At 44.4% G+C, this 16,614-nt stretch overlaps 1 protein-coding gene across 2 annotated transcripts in view; it reads right to left on the bottom strand.

Moving 5' to 3' along the window:
* Window positions 1-4,775: 4,775 nt before the first annotated feature.
* LOC124255732 (NEDD8-conjugating enzyme UBE2F-like) overlaps window positions 4,776-16,614 on the bottom strand; it is a 54,046-nt gene continuing 42,207 nt past the window's right edge. The window contains exons 5-8 of one of the 2 annotated variants that reach the window (XR_006892743.1): window positions 14,449-14,507; window positions 11,580-11,642; window positions 6,307-8,690; window positions 4,776-6,167 (exon numbers count right to left, since the gene is read on the bottom strand). Coding sequence is in view for 1 of the 2 variants with exons in the window: in XM_046689638.1 (XP_046545594.1) it covers window positions 8,637-8,690; window positions 11,580-11,642; window positions 14,449-14,507 (176 nt within the window). In the remaining variant the exon portion in view is untranslated. Of the gene's footprint in view, window positions 8,691-11,579; window positions 11,643-14,448; window positions 14,508-16,614 lie in introns of both variants that reach the window. The other variant, XM_046689638.1, reaches the window with a different exon arrangement.

The raw sequence follows: 16,614 nt of genomic DNA, 5'->3' as shown, positions 1-16,614 counted from the left end.
TAAACGCATAGGCATCGTTATGGCGAGAGAAAACACTGCTGTCCGAAAACGTGCGACGTGCGGTAACATATAATCTGACGATTTCACAAATTAGTTCTGAACTGTTGTAAGGTAAATATGTTATGTCAAAAACAAAATTGTAACAAAGTCAACCCTTAAAGGTCACATGCAACTTTGCAGATTCTGACACCTTTCGGTGTGTACTTACAGATACAAAACATCAAAAATGCAAATTCAACTTATAAAGTACGCGATGAAAAATGACGCGACGAAATAAACCCCGCGAAATCGGAGTTCAAACGATTCACTAAATTCACCCCAGCTTGGGGTGAAAAGTGGTTTCAACAGCTGTGCTGAGCTGCGCTGGGCTGCGCTCATAGCGCATGCGCAGTGAATAGGTTCGCGCAGCTTGGAAGCGGGTTGTCCGGATTATAAGGTCGTGAACGGGAGTAGTCTAATCAAAACAAATAGCAAATAATCTACTCGTTGCATAAAAGAACCTTGGTGTCAATAAAGCAGACATTGAGTTTTGTCTGTGACAAAGACATATCTATATCACAGTTGGAAATTATGTCAATGCTACATAATGACACTGCTTTTAAGTATCGAACTGAGAAGTGACTCGGTAAGAATATCTGGTGTAACCTCCGCCAGCTGCAATTCTAATGTATATGGGCCGGAGGCCTGAAATACAATAAACAACTTTCACTTGGCTGTGATGCCATGGATGAACTCTTCAAAACGTTAGAATTACGTGTCACTTGTTCGGAGTTGATTATCAGCCTGAAACACGAACGTTGAGTATTTTTTCCTGAAACCTGCTAGCAATTCTGGAATAACATGTTTCATATTTGCCCATTTTGATAGTCGATTATTTAGAACAGTATTAAAAACTTTGCCAAAAGTACTTATGAGGGAAATACCTCTGTAATTATCAGGGTTTGTATAATCCCCCTAACTGACATTGCCCAACTGCGTGGAAATATACTAGACTCGAACAACTTATTAAAGCACTTATTAAAACGTAAAAACCGCACCACAGTCAACGAGGTAAGCAATGAAATCTACGTTCGGATATAAAGGCTTGTTTGTAATTCCAACCCTTCGATAAGTGACACGCATTAAATAAGACTATATTTTTACAATTTATCATTTAAGTCAAGACATCTCAACCCAACCCGTGATCCAAGTACTCGAATTGTCGTCACATCCCTTCTCCCAATAATTCTATGACATATTTAAGCCAGAGGAAGATGCTATTATTCATAGGACATACATAATACGGATCCATAGGTAACTAAATGATCACACTGTATGCTGTCCATCGATTATAGTAACACTGCAGGACATGCTCGTAGTAGCAACTCATGAAAAATCTCGCGTGCGAGAAGTGGCTCAACGACACCAGCTCTTAACACAGGAGGAGATGACTCAATAACTCATGCTAAAAATGTGACGGTGATGTACTGACTAATGTTAGTTCCACAGGCAAATATGGCTCAATGAGTGGCTAAAACCAAAAAAGTTGGTTCAATTACTCTCCTGCTGCAGACCAGTGAAGATCTGGGTTAGAATTGATCTTAAGTAACCCATGCTTGTCGTAAGAGGCGACTAACGGGATCGTGTGGTCAGGCTGGCTGACTTGTTTGACACATGTCATCGCGTCCAAATTGCGTGGGTCGATGCTCGTGCTGTTAATCAGTGGATTGTCAGGTCCAGTCGCGATTAAAGACCGTCGCTAAATAGCTGGAATAGTGCTGAGTGCTAAATTTGTAACTTAACTGTATGTGATTGTGACTGTTGGCACCTACTGGCAGACAATGCAGGAAGGGTTCACTGAAGACAAGGAGGACGTGTTGGCTTTATGTGACTGTTGGCTCCTACTGGCAGACAACGCGGGAAGGATTCAGGGAAGACAACAAGGAGGTGTTGGCTATATGTAACTGTTGGCTCCCACTGGCAGACAATGCAGGAAGGGTTCGGGGAAGTCAACAAAGAGGTGATAGCTGTATGTGACTGTTTGCACCTTCTGGCAGACAATGCAGGAAGGGTTCGAGGAAGTCAACAAGGAGGTGATGGCTGTATGTAACTGTTGCCACCTCTGGCAGACAATGCAGGAAGGGTTCGGGGAAGTCAACAAGGAGGTGTTGGCTGTATGTGACTGTTGGCTCCTACTGGCAGACAACACAGGAAGGGTTCACTGAAGACAACAAGGAGGTGATGGCGGTATGTGACTGTTGGCTCCTACTGGCAGACAACGCGGGAAGGGTTCAGGGAAGACAAGGAGGTGATTGCTGTATGTGACTGTTGGCTCCCACTGGCAGACAATGCAGGAAGGGTTCGGGGAAGTCAACAAAGAGGTGATAGCTGTATGTGACTGTTTGCACCTTCTGGCAGACAATGCAGGAAGGGTTCGAGGAAGTCAACAAGGAGGTGATGGCTGCATGTAACCGTTGCCACCTCTGGTAGACAATGCGGGAAGGGTTCGGGGAAGTCAACAAGGAGGTGTTGGCTGTATGTGACTGTTGGCTCCTATTGGCAGACAGAGCGGGAAGGGTTCGGGGAAGTCAACAAGGAGGTGAAAGCTGTATGTGATTGCTGTCATCCACTGGCAGACAAGGTGGGAAGTCAAGGGAAGTCTGACAAGGTGGTGGGAAGTAAGTGACTGTAGAAAATCCACTTGGAGACACTGCAGGGTAGATTCATGTCTTTTATGAACTGAATGTAGTGAAAACATACACCATGTCCTTGTAATAGCATTTAATAATCAGTTCAACCATACATGTACATTTTTACACATAATTACAATGGCCTTAGCCAAACATCAACTTGCATGCTATTAAGACAATAAATCATTAAATAAAACAACTTCAGTTATCTTAATGGTTAGATATAGTTTAAGATGAGAATCAAGTTTTATTGTGTTAAACTGAGGGTTGTGGAGGCAAACATTCCTTTAGAATGTGAAAGGAAAGCTGGAATTCATGCATGTCTCAAGATTTCCACCACTCTAGTGAAATGGAGAAGCACAGTTCTGGTGTGGACATATTTGGAGCAAATCAGGATTCAAAACCGCAAGCATGTTTTCGATGTGCCAAAGGGACACAACTCTGCACAGACAACTGTGCCACCCATATTCCCCCTAAAATAGCAAGAAGCCAAGAATGTCCTATCATTCTTTCAGTTTTCATTAAGGTGAATCATGTAACACCGTTAGGCATAAACATATTAAAATCTTTTCCACAGGTATTTGAATGGAAAAGCTTTGCAGACTTAGATGCAGCTCATCCCTAAGTGTATGAAAATGATGAATGTATATTTTGAACACTGATTTCTGCATGTTTATCAGATCTAACAGTTCTGAATAAATTACAAATACTGGAAAGAAATGACAACAACTCAGCAGAACATTCCACATGTAAATCTTTGTAAAACATGTTCCTCATTCAGACATCTCCCACTGGGGTGTCAACTAGGCCCAGCTCTTGCCGCTACAGACATCTCCCACTGGGGTGTCAACTAGGCCTAGCTCTTGCCGCTACAGACATCTCCCACTGGGGTGTCAACTAGGCCCAGCTCTTGCCGCTACAGACATCTCCCACTGTGGTGTCAACTAGGCCCAGCTCTTGCCACTACAGACATCTCCCACTGGGATGTCAACTAGGCCTAGCTCTTGCTGCTACAGACATCTCCCACTGTGGTGTCAACTAGGCCCAGCTCTTGCCACTACAGACATCTCCCACTGGGGTGTCAACTAGGCCCAGCTCTTGCCGCTACAGACATCTCCCACTGGGGTGTCAACTAGGCCTAGCTCTTGCCGCTACAGACATCTCCCACTGGGGTGTCAACTAGGCCCAGCTCTTGCCACTACAGACATCTCCCACTGGGGTGTCAACTAGGCCCAGCTCTTGCCACTACAGACATCTCCCACTGGGGTGTCAACTAGGCCTAGCTCTTGCCGCTACAGACATCTCCCACTGGGGTGTCAACTAGGCCCAGCTCTTGCCACTACAGACATCTCCCACTGGGATGTCAACTAGGCCTAGCTCTTGCCACTACAGACATTTCCCACTGTGGTGTCAACTAGGCCCAGCTCTTGCCACTACAGACATCTCCCACTGTGGTGTCAACTAGGCCTAGCTCTTTCCGCTACAGACATCTCCCACTGGGGTGTCAACTAGGCCTAGCTCTTGCCGCTACAGACATCTCCCACTGGGGTGTCAACTAGGCCCAGCTCTTGCTGCTACAGACATCTCCCACTGTGGTGTCAACTTGGCCTAGCTCTTGCTTGCTACAGACATCTCCCACTTGGGTGTCAGCTAGGCCCAGCTCTTGCGCTACAGACATTCCCACTTGGGTGTCAACTAGGCCCAGCTCTTGCCACTACAGACATCTCCCACTGGGATGTCAACTAGGCCCAGCTCTTGCCACTACAGACATCTCCCACTGGGGTGTCAACTAGGCCCAGCTCTTGCCACTACAGACATCTCCCACTGGGATGTCAACTAGGCCCAGCTCTTGCCACTACAGACATCTCCCACTGGGGTGTCAACTAGGCCCAGCTCTTGCCACTACAGACATCTCCCACTGGGGTGTCAACTAGGCCCAGCTCTTGCCACTACAGACATCTCCCACTGGGGTGTCAACTAGGCCCCAGCTCTTGCCACTACAGACATCTCCCACTGGGGTGTCAACTAGGCCCAGCTCTTGCCACTACAGACATCTCCCACTGGGGTGTCAACCACTAGGCCCAGACAGACATCTCCCACTGGGATGTCAACTAGGCCTAGCTCTTGCCACTACAGACATTTCCCACTGTGGTGTCAACTAGGCCCAGCTCTTGCCACTACAGACATCTCCCACTGTGGTGTCAACTAGGCCTAGCTCTTTCCGCTACAGACATCTCCCACTGGGGTGTCAACTAGGCCTAGCTCTTGCCGCTACAGACATCTCCCACTGGGGTGTCAACTAGGCCCAGCTCTTGCTGCTACAGACATCTCCCACTGTGGTGTCAACTTGGCCTAGCTCTTGCCGCTACAGACATCTCCCACTTGGGTGTCAACTAGGCCCAGCTCTTGCCGCTACAGACATTCCCACTGGGGTGTCAACTAGGCCCAGCTCTTGCCACTACAGACATCTCCCACTGGGATGTCAACTAGGCCCAGCTCTTGCCACTACAGACATCTCCCACTGGGGTGTCAACTAGGCCCAGCTCTTGCCACTACAGACATCTCCCACTGGGATGTCAACTAGGCCCAGCTCTTGCCACTACAGACATCTCCCACTAGGGTGTCAACTAGGCCCAGCTCTTGCCACTACAGACATCTCCCACTGGGGTGTCAACTAGGCCCAGCTCTTGCCACTACAGACATCTCCCACTGGGGTGTCAACTAGGCCTAGCTCTTGCCACTACAGACATCTCCCACTGGGGTGTCAACTAGGCCCAGCTCTTGCCACTACAGACATCTCCCACTGGGGTGTCAACTAGGCCCAGCTCTTGCCACTACAGACATCTCCCACTGGGGTGTCAACTAGGCCTAGCTCTTGCCGCTACAGACATCTCCCACTGGGGTGTCAACTAGGCCCAGCTCTTGCCGCTACAGACATCTCCCACTGGGATGTCAACTAGGCCTAGCTCTTGCCACTACAGACATCTCCCACTGTGGTGTCAATTAGGCCCAGCTCTTGCCACTACAGACATCTCCCACTGTGGTGTCAACTAGGCCTAGCTCTTTCCACTACAGACATCTCCCACTGGGGTGTCAACTAGGCCTAGCTCTTGCCGCTACAGACATCTCCAACTGTGGTGTCAACTAGGCCCAGCTCTTGCTGCTACAGACATCTCCCACTGTGGTGTCAACTAGGCCTAGCTCTTGCCGCTACAGACATCTCCCACTGGGGTGTCAACTAGGCCCAGCTCTTGCCGCTACAGACATTCCCACTGGGGTGTCAACTAGGCCTAGCTCTTGCCGCTACAGACATCTCCCACTGGGGTGTCAACTAGGCCTAGCTATTGCCACTACAGACATCTCCTGGGGTGTCAACTAGGCCCAGCTCTTGCAGCTACAGACATCTCCCACTGGGCTGTCAACTAGGCCTAGCTCTTGCAGCTACAGACATCTCCCCCTGGGGTGTCATCTAGGCCTAGCTCTTGCCGCTACAGACATCTCTCCCTGGGGTGTCAACTAGGCCTAACGTTTGCCAGTACAGGCATCTCCCCCTGGGGTGACATCTAGGCCTAGCTCCTGAAGCTACAGACATCTCCCCCTGAGTTGCCAAGTAGGCCTAGCTCTTGCCGCTACAGACATCTCCTGGGGTGTCATCTAGGCCTAGCTCTTGCAGCTACAGACATGTTCCACTGAGGTGTCAACTAGGCCCAGCTCAGGGCTCAACTAGGCCCAGCTCAGGGCCTAGATTTTCGAAGTTCTCTTAGAGCTAAGATAGTCGTAAGTGCCATACATTAACATTAACTTACAACTATCTTAGCTCTAAGAGAGCTTCAAATATCTAGACCCTGGCTGCTACAGACATCTCCCCCTGGGGTGTCAACTAGGCCTAGCTCTTGCTGCTGTGTTTGGTTAATTGTTAATCTGACTGCAGTTCATTGCTGTTCAATACTAAGGTCCCCAGACATATGATTGTGATCTGTTCAGACAAGATTGATAACGAACAAGGACCCGGTTAGCACATGATGAAATCAAGGAAGCATCAGCAACACTAGTTTATAAGACAGTGAATCTTTATATTTCCCTTCAATACAGCAGTTTAACTCAAATCTATAGAATGTATTGACTGTAGTATGGGGCAGGTTCTCTTCAACACTAACACTGGCATGTGTACCACCTAACTTTTGTTATAAGACATGTAGTAGGAAGTATGGCGAGTCACATCAAGTGACAAGCAGCTCCTTGTGTTTGTTAAGCTGACACTCACAAGTGTGAGTCACATCAAATACCAACACTAGCAGCAGCTCCTTGTGTTGGTTCAGCTGACACTCACAAGTGTGTCACATCAAATACCAACACTAGCAGCAGCTCCTTGTGTTGGTTGTGCTGACAGTCACAGGCGTGAGTCACATCAAATACCAACACTAGCAGCAGCTCCTTGTGTTGGTTCAGATGACACTCACAAGTGTGAGTCACATCAAATACCAACACTAGCAGCAGCTCCTTGTGTTGGTTGTGCTGACAGTCACAGGCGTGAGTCACATCAAATACCAACACTAGCAGCAGCTCCTTGTGTTGGTTCAGATGACAGTCACAGGCGTGAGTCACATCAAATACCAACACTAGCAGCAGCTCCTTGTGTTGGTTCAGCTGTCGTGGTCAGAGACAGTGGGATAAGTGAACAAGTCTGTTACAAGGGCTAATAATGTAAAATGATCAGATTAAGATGTCAAATGTGTAGAGTTTGTCCCCCCTAACAGATATCTCGTGTAAATCTGTCAAAATGGTATAATAAGAAAACACCTTTTTAAAGAAAGGGAGAATATCAGAATCAATATGACCATTCATGAATTCTGAAATGTAGTAAACTTAAGACTACAGTAGAACATGAGAGGTGTTTGAAGCCAGCAGGGGGAGTTGATACAATAACTCCTTCCAAATGGTACTTGCTACCCAAACAATGCGGTGTTCACTAGCATGCATCTCATATAACACCATTGTAAGCTGCAACAAGGTGTCTTATCTGTACAGCATATTTCTCTCTTGTAAAAGGACATGAGTGTGTTCATATGCACTTTAATGTGCATTTCATTTCTTCATGGCATGTCAGTTTGTTGAGGGAACAAAACACAGAGTGATGCAGGTGTATACTACTTTGAAACATATGAGCATGAGTGTGGTGCTCTTAACCTAAGGGACATCATAAAGGTAAAGGTGGCTTTACAAATCCATGTTTAACCAGAACCTTAACTACCCATAATGTAAACATGCCATGAAGATGTCAAAGGTGTGTGATGATATTCTGCACTGTGTAAGTGAGTAATTTCTTGGTGACAAGAGACAAAGGTATCAAACAAAGTAAGGGTGACACACAGTTTGCAAAAGCTATATTTAGATGACCATGGTTGGCAGGCATAGTGATGAGGAAGAACATCCTCTGGTCATGATGGGGATCCAGTTTCTTCCATTCACTCAGATAAGCTACAGCTTTTCCATTCTTATGAAATTAATGCTTAATGCCACCAACTATACAAGTCCTCAAATTCCAAACAGTGTCATCACAATCGAGTTAAGGTAGGTTTCCACCATGTGATCACTTCCACATGAATATAACATAGGTAACAAATCCACACTGTAACTGAGACAGGCTTTATATACACTGCCTGTTCATGCAGTGTATGTCACGGTATCTCATACACATACACCTGTATCCCAAGGTCACACACGAAATGCTGCCAGCCCATCAGCTTGTCAATTTCAAAGAGCAGATGTTCTTCACTGTTCACTTCCGGATTCCACAAAGAGCCATGCTTCATTACAAATGGCAACATTAACTTATTAAGTTACTATTTTCTATGGAGATCTATAGTTGCCATGATTACAACCACTTCTATCAGTGTTGTATTTGTGTGCAAGTATAAAGTATCTGGAAGCGGGTCAAGTCTGGGACACAACCTACACAGTCTGTCATTATCTTTTTGCATGCTGGGATATGTAGTCTCGAACTTTGGCCTTGAATCCTTCCTGGAAAGTGACACAGGACTGAAAACTTAGATGACTAATGTGACAAAAGATATACAACCAAACAACTGGGACACATACATTTGCCATTAGACTGATTTTGTTTGATGGATAGTGAAAAGAAATATTAATACTTTTGTGTGAATGTTGACTTCATGAATGACACTTTGTAATAATATACATATAAATTGATACCAGTTATATGTTCACAAATAGGATATTGGTGCACGGTACCTTACAATTAAATCATGGTGCATGTTAACTTGATCAGGTTAACAGTTAGGTATTTACATGAACACTTACCTTCATTAACATCGATATAGTTAACCATGGATCACCACTGTGTTTATTATATAATATACCTTGGGGTAATGATGTGCACACACAGAACCATGCCCACATCAATGTTGCTGTTAGCTATGAATAGGTCAGCTACCATAAACTGCAAGTCAGTACCTTGAAGTTATAGTGCAGCTGAAAGTAGACAGTCATATACTCACCCTATCTCTTGCATAATGTTCCAGTTAAGGCTGACGGTAGACAGTCATATACTCACCCGATCTCTAGCATAATGTTCCAGTTAAGGCTGACGGTAGACAGTCATATACTCACCCGATCTCTAGCATAATGTTCCAGTTAAGGCTGACAATAGACAGTCATATACTCACCCTATCTCTAGCATAATGTTCCAGTTAAGGCTGACGGTAGACAGTCATATACTCACCTTATCTCTAGCATAATGTTCCAGTTAAAGCTGACGGTAGACAGTCATATACTCACCCTATCTCTAGCATAATGTTCCAGTTAAGGCTGACAATAGACAGTCACATACTCACCTTATCTCTAGCATAATGTTCCAGTTAAGGCTGACGGTAGACAGTCATATACTCACCGATCTCTAGCATAATGTTCCAGTTAAGGCTGTGGTAGACAGTCATATACTCACCCTATCTCTAGCATAATGTTCCAGTTAAGGCTGACAATAGACAGTCACATACTCACCTTATCTCTAGCATAATGTTCCAGTTAAGGCTGACGGTAGACAGTCATATACTCACCCGATCTCTAGCATAATGTTCCAGTTAAGGCTGACGGTAGACAGTCATATACTCACCTTATCTCTAGCATAATGTTCCAGTTAAGGCTGACGGTAGACAGTCATATACTCACCTTATCTCTAGCATAATGTTCCAGTTAAGGCTGATGGTAGACAGTCATATACTCACCCTATCTCTAGCATAATGTTCCAGTTAAGGCTGACAATAGACAGTCATATATTCACCCTATCTCTAGCATAATGTTCCAGTTAAGGCTGATGGTAGACAGTCATATACTCACCCTATCTCTAGCATAATGTTCCAGTTAAGGCTGACAATAGACAGTCATATACTCACCCTATCTCTAGCATAATGTTCCAGTTAAGGCTGATGGTAGACAGTCATATACTCACCCTATCTCTAGCATAATGTTCCAGTTAAGGCTGACGGTAGACAGTCATATACTCACCCTTTCTTGTTCCAGTTAAGGCTGACGGTAGACAGTCATATACTCACCCTATCTCTAGCATAATGTTCCAGTTAAGGCTGACGGTAGACAGTCATATACTCACCCTATCTCTAGCATAATGTTCCAGTTAAGGCTGACAATAGACAGTCATATACTCACCCTATCTCTAGCATAATGTTCCAGTTAAGGCTGATGGTAGACAGTCATATACTCACCCTATCTCTAGCATAATGTTCCAGTTAAGGCTGACGGTAGACAGTCATATACTCACCCTTTCTTGTTCCAGTTAAGGCTGACGGTAGACAGTCATATACTCACCCTATCTCTAGCATAATGTTCCAGTTAAGGCTGACGGTAGACAGTCATATACTCACCCTATCTCTAGCATAATGTTCCAGTTAAGGCTGACAATAGACAGTCATATACTCACCCTATCTCTAGCATAATGTTCCAGTTAAGGCTGATGGTAGACAGTCATATACTCACCCTATCTCTAGCATAATGTTCCAGTTAAGGCTGACGGTAGACAGTCATATACTCACCCTATATCTCTAGCATAATGTTCCAGTTAAGGCTGACGGTAGACAGTCATATACTCACCCTATCTCTAGCATAATGTTCCAGTTAAGGCTGACAATAGACAGTCATATACTCACCCTATCTCTAGCATAATGTTCCAGTTAAGGCTGATGGTAGACAGTCATATACTCACCCTATCTCTAGCATAATGTTCCAGTTAAGGCTGACGGTAGACAGTCATATACTCACCCTATCTCTAGCATAATGTTCCAGTTAAGGCTGCTGATGTAGACAGTCATATACTCACCCTATCTCTAGCATAATGTTCCAGTTAAGGCTGACGGTAGACAGTCATATACTCACCCTATCTCTAGCATAATGTTCCAGTTAAGGCTGACGGTAGACAGTCATATACTCACCCTATCTCTAGCATAATGTTCCAGTTAAGGCTGACGATAGACAGTCATATACTCACCCTATCTCTAGCATAATGTTCCAGTTAAGGCTGACGGTAGACAGTCATATACTCACCCTATCTCTAGCATAATGTTCCAGTTAAGGCTGGCGGTAGACAGTCATATACTCACCCTATCTCTAGCATAATGTTCCAGTTAAGGCTGACGGTAGACAGTCATATACTCACCCTATCTCTAGCATAATGTTCCAGTTAAGGCTGACAGTAGACAGTCATATACTCACCCTATCTCTAGCATAATGTTCCAGTTAAGGCTGACGGTAGACAGTCATATACTCACCCTATCTCTAGCATAATGTTCCAGTTAAGGCTGACGGTAGACAGTCATATACTCACCCTATCTCTAGCATAATGTTCCAGTTAAGGCTGACAGTAGACAGTCATATACTCACCCTATCTCTAGCATAATGTTCAGCAGCTTCTACATTCAATGGGTCATCAAAGTTTAGTAAGTCCTGTAAATAACAGAGCACCAAGTTATCAGAATGAGAGGCAATATATATAACTTCTTTGAGAGGCATTTTAGAAGTTGTATAGATGAAGAAAAACCAAGTTCTATGGATAGTCAACTTCTTTATTGCAATGAGTGCGATGTTTCGGTACAGGTACTAACACCGTTATCAAGCACGTGATACAAAGAGTTGTAACATGGAGAATATATATATAGCTGCATAGTGTGTATATACAATTGACAAGGTTGATATACATTGGATTACTAATTAGTGATTTGAGCAGAGTAGGTTGATGTACAGAGTGATAGTGATTAAAACAATATGCAGAATGAGTTCATACAATAGATGAGTTGATGTACACTGAGATGGTAATAGTGAGACAGTCATATACTCTACTCTCTTCAACTCACTATTTTCGTATCTATAATTAAGAGAAATTAATCCTACTGACAATATTTCCAATTATCTGTCTTTTTTCGCCAGCCCTAACATTTACGCACAGTAGTGTTGAGGAAGACATTGATTTCTGCTCCAGAAAAGAGGGCCAACTTTGGGTTACCGCAGCAGTCTGACTTTCAACATCAACAATACAAATCAGGTAGAAAAATTTGGGTGTGAATAGACCAAGCCTCATGACACCTCACAGTAGGCAAAACTGTTTGCAGGTTATCAAGGGCGGCCTTGAAGATACACTCTGAACCTATAACTCCAGTTGCTTCAGATGCTGCGAGTCCAATGGTGTTATCTCCATCTATGTTGCTCAGATGTTATTGATATTAGCAAGTACTATTCCAAGTGACGATAGTGCTGTTGGAAAAGTGGAGGTTGCAAATTTGGATAAAATATGGAACTTTTGACATGGTCCAGTGAATAACTCACTATAGTCTCTAAAGGGGTTATATTCAGCTTTCGACAGGGTGTCAGATATACGTGACTTTAGACATGATGTATCATAGATATCGAATGCTACTTCTCGACAGGGGTGACTAAGTTAGTTCCCTTCAGTCATTTGTGAAGTTTTAGAGGTAGTTTCTCAAGAATGGTGAATTTGAATTCCAGCACTAAACACTCTTGTAAGAAACTGCAAAGCCCTGTCTTTATCAGTGACAGTTTGACAGTTTATTGTAGTCTCCAAATTTACAAGCGATGTAGGTATGCATGTATCAGAGGTATGCATGTATCAGAGGTATGCATGTATCAGAGGCATGCATTTATCACAGGTATGCATGTATCACAGGTATGCCTGTATCAGAGGCATGCCTGTATCACAGCCATGCATGTATCACAGGCATGCATGTATCAGAGGTATGCATGTATCACAGGTATGCATGTATCACAGGTATGCCTGTATCAGAGGCATGCCTGTATCACAGCCATGCATGTATCACAGGCATGCATGTATCAGAGGTATGCATGTATCACAGGCATGCATGTATCACAGGCATGCATGTATCAGAGGCATGCATGTATCAGAGGCATGCATGTATCACAGGCATGCATGTATCACAGGCATGCATGTATCACAGGCATGCATGTATCACAGGCATGCATGTATCAGAGGCATGCATGTATCACAGGCATGCATGTATCAGAGGCATGCATGTATCACAGGTATGCATGTATCACAGGCATGCATGTATCACAGGCATGCATGTATCACAGGCATGCATGTATCACAGGCATGGCATGCATGTATCACAGGCATGCATGTATCACAGGCATGCATGTATCACAGGTATGCATGTATCACAGGCATGCATGTATCACAGGCATGCATGTATCACAGGCATGCATGTATCAGAGGCATGCATGTATCAGAGGCATGCATGTATCAGAGGCATGCATGTATCACAGGCATGCATGTATCAGAGGTATGCATGTATCAGAGGTATGCATGTATCACAGGCATGCATGTATCGGAGGCATGCATGTATCAGAGGCATGCATGTATCACAGGTATGCATGTATCAGAGGCATGCATGTATCACAGGTATGCATGTATCAGAGGCATGCATGTATCAGAGGCATGCATGTATCAGAGGCATGCATGTATCACAGGTATGCATGTATCAGAGGCATGCATGTATCACAGGCATGCATGTATCACAGGCATGCATGTATCACAGGCATGCATGTATCACAGGCATGCATGTATCAGAGGCATGCATGTATCACAGGCATGCATGTATCAGAGGCATGCATGTATCAGAGGCATGCATGTATCACAGGTATGCATGTATCAGAGGCATGCATGTATCACAGGTATGCATGTATCAGAGGCATGCATGTATCAGAGGCATGCATGTATCACAGGCATGCATGTATCAGAGGTCCTGTTTCTGGGTAACCCTAATACTGATGATCCTCTGCCGGGGTTATCAAAATGTGATTCTGTCTGCGATTTACTTAGTATTACAGTATGTATTGTCATTTAATCATGAGTAAGAGCAAATCTAAGTTAATCATAATACTGTAGAATTTGTTGGTTGTGCAAAATCATTGTACAATTGAATGTAATTTAAATGACTACATCTTGAGGGAAGATAATTACTCAAACTTAGTTTGGAAATGGTGTACTAGTCCATTGTGTGTATAACCTGCATGTCTCGCAGACTTCTTTACCTGTTCCAGCTTTTTCATAAAATGGCGTGTGTGCTAATTACTAAAGTCAGCCAGGCTATGCTATCACTTGTGATCAAGTTCTTCATTGTCATAAGCAATCTAGAGACACAATAACGTTAATGCATTGCATTCAAACATAACTTATTATAATATTTCCTGACAAGAAATGAGCAACTATGGCACTTACTGAAAATAATGAATTCAATCCCCACACTACATCCTTCAAGTGTCTTGTAGGTGCCCAACCTGAAAGTAGAAACACTGTAGTGTAGGGTGAGAAAACATTTCCACAGGGATTTTTTCTACAATGTAGTTTAACAATGCAAATTATGATTCATAAACATTTGACCATATATAGAATGTAAACAATTGCTCCGTTCATGGAAAACTGTGGCACGCGGGGTTGTCTGTATCTCAGAGAAACCATGTCATGTCACTACCACTGGTGCCTCTTAGAGAGACCACGTCATGTCACTACCACCGGAGCCTCTCAGAGAGACCATGTCATGTCACTACCACTGGTGCCTCTCAGAGAGACCATGTCATGTCACTACCACTGGAGCCTCTCAGAGAGACCATGTCATGTCACTACCACTGGTGCCTCTTAGAGAGACCATGTCATGTCACTATCACTGGAGCCTCTCAGAGAGACCATGTCATGTCACTACCACTGGTGCCTCTTAGAGAGACCATGTCATGTCACTATCACTGGAGCCTCTTAGAGAAACCATGTCATGTCAGTATCACTGGAGCCTCTTATAGAGACCATGTCATGTCACTACCACTGGTGCCTCTTAGAGAAACCATGTCATGTCACTACCACTGGTGCCTCTTAGAGAGACCATGTCATGTCCCGATCACTGGAGCCTCTCAGAGAGACCATGTCATGTCACTATCAACAGAGCCTCTCAGAGAAACCATGTCATGTCAATACCACTGGTGCCTCTTAGAGAGACCATGTCATGTCACTATCACTGGAGCCTCTTAGAGAAACCATGTCATGTCAGTATCACTGGAGCCTCTTATAGAGACCATGTCATGTCAATACCACTGGTGCCTCTCAGAGATACCATGTCCTGTCACTACCACTGGTGCCTCTTAGAGAGACCATGTCATGTCCCAATCACTGGAGCCTCTCAGAGAGACCATGTCATGTCACTATCACCGGAGCCTCTCAGAGAGACCATGTCATGTCACTACCACCAGAGCCTCTCAGAGATACCATGTCATGTCACTACCAAAGGAGCCTCTCAGAGAGACCATGTCATGTCACTACCACTGGAGCCTCTCAGAGAGACCGTGTCATGTCACTACCACCAGAGCCTCTCAGAGAGACCATGTCATATCACTACCACCAGAGCCTCTCAGAGAGACCATGTCATGTCAGAGGCACTTTATGATCAGTCATAGTATAGATCAAGGCTTTGGGTGTGGCTGCAAACACTGAGTATAGGTTTCCCATCACATTGATGGTGTCTGAAAACCACATATTGCCGGGCAAATAATGCATGTCTGAAACAGTCAAATTTCATGGCCCTGACCTCCAGCAGGATCCATGGCAACATGCCCTGAGGTCAAGGACAAATGAAACAAAACTGTTCTTGCAGTCACTTTAGTGTTCAGGAAATCAGGTTTACAAGTTATTAATTAATTATCAAACAATAAATTGAAATGACATATTTGTTCTAATGTTTTCAGTTTGATTGGATCATCAAAAGGTACAGGCACACTTAATTTTACAAAGGCACACCTAAATTATCTGGCTGGTGTCCCATGGCACCCTTTGAAACAATGCAATTTTTAAACTTATCCTATCTCACGACTTGCACCTCGCACTCTTGCTTCGACTTTTAGTGGAACGACTGTAAACTTTTTTCCATAGGCCTACTTGTCCATTCGCCCGTGCACTTCATGCTGCTCTCCTTAATTAGCTTCCTAGTTCCTAATAACGCTTGCAGCATGCTCCACTGATTGCCCACGTGACCACCTTGAATAATCATTCTCTTTCTTGTCGCCCGACTGTGTGGACGTGCTGTATATTAGGGACATTATTTCATCCTAACATCATGGGGAAAACTGATGATCAGTCAAGGAAAAGGAAAGTTTGTGCTCAATGCAAGACGAATTATTCGTCCCTCGACCCTCACTCGTCTTGCAGTGACTGTATTGGACAATGTAACTGGAACAAACGATGTGGCAAGTGTAATTCACTAAAAGATGAGGCCTACCTTCGTGTTTGCTCCCCGGAGAATCGCCGATAGGGACAGGAAATCAACAGAATCTGATCACACTCCCGCCAAGCGTATCAAGAAAATCGTACCTCCACGCAAGAGAGCAACGTCTGTGGTTCAAG

Source organism: Haliotis rubra, unplaced genomic scaffold (assembly GCF_003918875.1).
Source record: "Haliotis rubra isolate DU_JTF1 unplaced genomic scaffold, ASM391887v1 Scf607, whole genome shotgun sequence".
Taxonomy (NCBI): Eukaryota; Metazoa; Mollusca; class Gastropoda; order Lepetellida; family Haliotidae; genus Haliotis; species Haliotis rubra.
The sequence above is the reverse complement of the archived record's forward strand: the minus strand, read 5'-3'. Positions and strand labels throughout refer to the sequence as shown.